General features: G+C 43.5%; 1 protein-coding gene across 1 annotated transcript; it reads left to right on the top strand.

Moving 5' to 3' along the window:
- The first annotated feature begins 342 nt into the window (after nt 1–342).
- LOC147435305 (uncharacterized) lies at nt 343–2,081 on the top strand. Its single transcript, XM_086488384.1, has 7 exons — nt 343–480; nt 654–1,035; nt 1,215–1,333; nt 1,411–1,437; nt 1,521–1,525; nt 1,615–1,680; nt 1,755–2,081. Exons 2-7 carry the CDS (start codon nt 755–757, stop codon nt 1,815–1,817), a joined length of 561 nt encoding a protein of 186 aa, XP_086344510.1. The 5' UTR covers nt 343–480; nt 654–754; the 3' UTR covers nt 1,818–2,081.
- The last annotated feature ends 3,137 nt before the right edge of the window (nt 2,082–5,218 follow it).

Here is a 5,218-nt window from a genome sequence, read left to right as displayed (position 1 = left end):
AAACAAAGCCAGACGGAAGAGGAAATAAGGGATGCTTGCAAAAGGGAGGTGTCACTTATGAATTGTATCTCGGTGCTCGTCTTAATCAAGACGGGCTTTAGTGAGATTTACGGCCCAACAACAGGGCTACTTTCTAGCCAATTCAACCCGGTGTACATTGACATTGGCCGTCATTGCCGAGCGTTGAGGGGATTGAGGCTTTACATGGATCCCCTCAGGCATTCAGAGGGGTGGCCCTTCCTTGCACATCCAAATAATTACATGTATGAACAAAGCACTTCTAGTGCTCTTAGTGATTTGGTGGCAGCCACCAAAGCGGAGGAGTTTGAGCTAGCCAAGAATGCCATCAACTATATGGAGTGCCTACAAGATGACAAACGCCCACTGCTGGAGGCTGTGAAGAACATTCACATCAGCAGCTTCGCTTGGCTCTTCCATTTGCCGAGTACCTACTGGACAATGGAGCTCGTCCATCACAAGGTATGACCTACAGTCACATTTTCATTTTGCTTCTTGTTATATTGGTTGTCACCAATGTAACAAATGAAGTTAATATGACTCTTCCTTCCTTGCTTTGTCATGAGAGCAAATATTCACTCTGAAACCATATTCAGTACGGGTATCTTTAACCTTATAATGGCTTATGTTTACAGATACACAATGCATTTCTGCAACGCTGGTTGCAGCTGTTGCAGGCCAAGATTTGACGGTCATTTCTTTATTTAAGCAGTATATACCATCACTATCTTTAAATATGAGGCCGGATGATTGGGTTGGTGCGGTCTTGAAGAAGGATCAGGAGCTTACCACTCTCCTTGTAAGAGCAGGATGCGATTGTAATGGTCAGGATGCACATGGGAGAGAGCCACTCTTGGTGGCAATCCACAAGGGTAACATAGAGGCTATAAACATTCTTATCGGGGACGGGTGTGTGCTGACCCTGGAGGCGTTACTGTTATCCATTGACAGGGGTAACCTAGAGGCTATAAGCATCCTTATCGGCGGCAGGTGTGTGCTGACCCCGGAGGCGTTCTGGTTAGCCATTGACAGGGGTAACCTAGAGGCTAGAAACATCCTTATCGGAGGCGGGTGTGTGCTGACCCCGGAGGCGTTATTGTTAGCCATTGACAGGGGTAACCTAGAGGCTATAAACATCCTTATTGAAGGCGGTTGTGTGCTGACCCCGGAGGCGTTACTGTTAGCTATTTTGACAGGGGGAGAGAGGACGCTGTGGATGCCCTTATTAGAGCCAAGTGCGATCCCAACGACAGACTTGCTCTTGTTGAGGCTATTCCAAAAGTGCAGATAATTAATACGATTATCAATGCCACAAGTAAGTTATGATTAATTGTCTTCGGATCATTTTGATATTGTTTTATGTTAAGACAATCTTTTTTTTTTTTTTTGCAGAGCATCTGGATATACATAAGCAGGACGGTTGCGGATATTCAGCAATGGGCTACGCAAGGAAGCTGAAAATGGTGGAGATCGTAAAAATGCTCGAAGAAAAAGAAAAAAAGCAAGGGTAAGATTCGGTTCGATTCAGTTCGGTTCAGAAGATGCTTTGCTCTTAGGTTTAGTTGGAGTCTGACTTTAAAGATTGTGATACTGCAGGGGAGCACGAAAGAACAACAACCTAGCACAATTGATATCAAAGACGTTATTTTAAAAAAAACAAAGGTTTTGTATTACTTGTACTTTTGTTTTGAAAAAGTGGAGATAATGTAGTCATGTGCCTCTCAAATTTTGTGCAGGGGAAGATGTTGAAGCTACTACTGGAAAGCTGGGAAAGGCTGTATATAAATTTTGCAGGATGATGACAAAAAACTTGGTTTCTTCTCGCGTGATGAGATCTTCCCAATCGAGAATCACAAATGCAGCTAATGCAATTGTATAATGAATTCACAAAGCTGAATAGTGCTTGAGAGTAACTATAGGACAATTTTGACTAGGCTTGGAATCAAATGGTCATGATTATCTAGGGATGAATTTGTGGTGTGGGCTTTTACCAGTCTTGTCATGGCTTGTTAGCTTGAAAGAAATAATGACCAATTTTGGCTGTAATGCCCGTATATCAGAGATCTCTCTCTCTCTCTCTCTCTCTCTCTCTCTCTCTCACAGATGCATACACTTACCTTGGGATAGTCTTCACTAGGCCAGTTTTCTCATTGAGAAGAGCAGTTGAGACTAGACTGACACGAGCATATGTTGCCGTAGGCAGATTAGAGAGGGTGTGTTCGCAGGTTCGGTTTCACGACCTCATACAAAGCTATGGCTCTTTGATATTTTAGTGGCTTCAGCTATGCTTTATGGAGTACAGGTATGGGGTCCCTCAGTAGACCATCACAGCAGATCAAGTAGCACTGATGGGTGGAGATGTATGGAGAGACCCTTAGTTTCTATGATATCTCCAATGATTAGAGCTAAGGCGTAAGTACCACATGAGATATCAGAGCAGAGCTGGCTGCGGCCTCCCTCGTGGTCGAGGCACTTACCATATTAGTCTCTTTTATGCACAGTTTATGGGACCTTCCCAGACACAGATATGCTCGCTTTGCTCTTGAGTCCTCCTGACAGCTAGCACTACAGGGGGATACCACTTGTTGGTATGGATAGATGACATCATGGTTCCAGTCACATGGTTTTAGTATGGATAGATTGCCTCCTTTATAGTACTCTTTGGATGCACCTTCTCTGGATATTACGCGCACAGAGGTCACCAGACTCATTCTTTAGGATGTATCCCAGCTTGATACTAGGAGGACTTGGATTCAGCCGACACAATAGTTGGGTACGAAGATGGCTTTCTATTGAGTGCATCCTCTCCAACTGACAGAGGACGAGTTTGTGATTAGACCTAGTTACATGGATACACATTTGTCTTGGGGGATACGATGCGCTATTGGTCAGTTACGCACCTCTTGACATCAGCTTGAGGTCGAGACTGGCAGATTCAGGGGGATACTTGCAGATACTAGGATATGCCATGTATGCCATTTGGAGCCTAAGACAAAGCTACATTACATATGTCGGTGTCCGGTGTATTATGAGATACGAGGGCATTTTCATTGTCTCTTCAGAGAGGGTTTTGGACCACTATCCAGGGCCATGTCTTTAGTTATTTTTACTCGAGCTATGCAGACATCGAGAGAGAGCCTGCTATGGAGACCAGCAGAGAGACAACCTCAGAGACAGATTACAGATTTCTTTAGACCGCCTACTAAGCAGATAGAGGGGCCGACCACTCGATAGAGTTCAGATTTCACCCACACCAGAGGGACGGTGATTGACTAGGCTACTGAGCTAGGGAGAACCAGACGCCCGTGACAAGGGGGCACCTCACATCATCGACAGAGACTAGGACAGAGGATACGAATCACTTTAGATTGACACATGAGACGCCTTGTACAAGTGCTTCCCATGATGGACACCGATGATATCTTACACCGACGATCGATGCAGCACATCCTCGGACAGCGCCCGGATGTCGGGCATCCTACGACATTGATGTTCTTACACTGAGATTCTACTACCTACGGTATCAGCGCCCCACTCTTTGTAGTGATGCACAGTGCTGAGCTACTTAGATTCATGACAGTAGCCTTATACTCCCTATCTTGTTTCATTTCATTTTATTTTACACACTGACACTATATCAAATTCATCAAGATTGTACTAGTTTAGTCTCACAGGTCATTTTGGCCTTTTGAAGACGTCTAATATAACATTACATTTCATTTCTATCTCAAGTTTCTCTAATCTTCATATACATGTGACTAACTTGGGGAATGTCGGCTGTCTTTCTTTGGCTGATGCTTACAATTCAGCTGTTAGTGTGAAGGTATTATGAGTAGCTAGTTGTTGTGGGTCTATTTGTCGTTTTTTGCTAGTCTACTATCTTTTGTTCCCAATGCGGGCGGGCCAATTTTTGGGTTTCTCTATAGTGCACAAATTATTCTCTTGATTGATTGTATTTTGGCGGCCTCCCAACATAAGCCTTAATGTAGCTGTTATTGAGTGGATGTGAACATGAGACTAGTAGCAGACTGTAGTGCATTTCAATCTTTTGGCTCGGGTTCCATGCAGTGCATTTTTTCTTTTAGAATTTGTCTCCATGTCTGGTGCAGCTGTTTTGCTTTTGTGGATACTGTACAACTATAGGGGATTAGTAGTCTCATGACTTTGACGTTGACTTTGGTGACTTGATGTGGTAGGTCCTTGATCTGTCTAATGACAGACTTCAGTATGTTAAAGATAGGCAGATATACTCAGTGTGTGATGACTTCTGCTGGAGGTTGCATGTAAATTACTGAATATTGAGGAGAGACATGTAATGGATGTCGGGCCCTGATGAGAAGAGGGCAATGTCCTTTAACTGTTGCTGTATCATCTTGTAGCTGTAGCATGTGAGTTTAAACTTCGCACAGCAAATCCGTGCCTGCATGGTTGGAGGAAATCTTTGTGATTCTGTAGCAAAAATAGTTCATCTTTTCGAAAGTATTATGTTCAAGCTTCTTTTGCATCACACTCTTTTTGGTTTGTTCCATTGGCCTTTTTGTCTGTTGCTTCATTATTAACAAGCCAGCAACTTTGTAATTGTTGTTGTGGATGAGCTTATCATCATTGCCTATTCATGTGCACGCTTTGTTGAAACCTTGGATGCATTTTGCAAGGACCCAAGAACTAACCACATAGCAAGTTCGTAAACATTTCCTGGTACAACGTCCAAGAGTTCTCCCAATCTTTATTGGTACACTTCTGGGCATTGCTTTGTTTGTGATAGGAAAAGACAGTTGCCACTGAGTGTATGGGTCAACGAGTATCCTTAAAAAGCTACGTGAATCTTGCACAGAAGAAGTGTGAATTGCACCTTCCTCTCGCCAGTTGTTCCATCATATAGCTCATGCCCATCCTCTTCCGCTACAACTCTCTTCGCACTATCCTCGCTTCATCCCGCGTTAAGCATGGAGTCTCAAGTCAATTCTGGAGAGAGATTTGTGGGAACTGACCCTGGCGAGTTAGAGGCTCTCCCATCGTGCACTACCGTTTCAACGATTGTCGACGTGTTTTCTTTGAAGTCATGCCACAACTCTTGGAGTCTTGTCTTTCATCTTTTTGTTAAGTTTTTTCTTGTTTAAATCTGAGCTGTATGTGCGTTATAAGGGGTTGAAATTCTCGTGAAAACTAATGTTTTGAGCACCCAAAATTAATAAAATTG

Source organism: Adiantum capillus-veneris, chromosome 18 (genome assembly GCF_014529385.1).
Source record: "Adiantum capillus-veneris isolate H3 chromosome 18, ASM1452938v2, whole genome shotgun sequence".
Classification (NCBI taxonomy): Eukaryota; Viridiplantae; Streptophyta; class Polypodiopsida; order Polypodiales; family Pteridaceae; genus Adiantum; species Adiantum capillus-veneris.
Note: the sequence above shows the minus strand (reverse complement) of the source record. Positions and strands in the feature narration are given on the sequence as shown.

Excerpts from the sequence above, each read along its gene's own strand:
- LOC147435305 (XM_086488384.1), top strand. The coding sequence starts at position 755 with ATGAGGCCGGATGATTGGGTTGGTGCGGTCTTGAAGAAGGATCAGGAG. Across the intron at positions 1,036-1,214 it reads CTGACCCCGGAGGCGTTCTG|GGGGAGAGAGGACGCTGTGG; the intron begins GTTAGCCATTGA and ends CTATTTTGACAG. Across the intron at positions 1,681-1,754 it reads TTATTTTAAAAAAAACAAAG|GGGAAGATGTTGAAGCTACT; the intron begins GTTTTGTATTAC and ends AATTTTGTGCAG.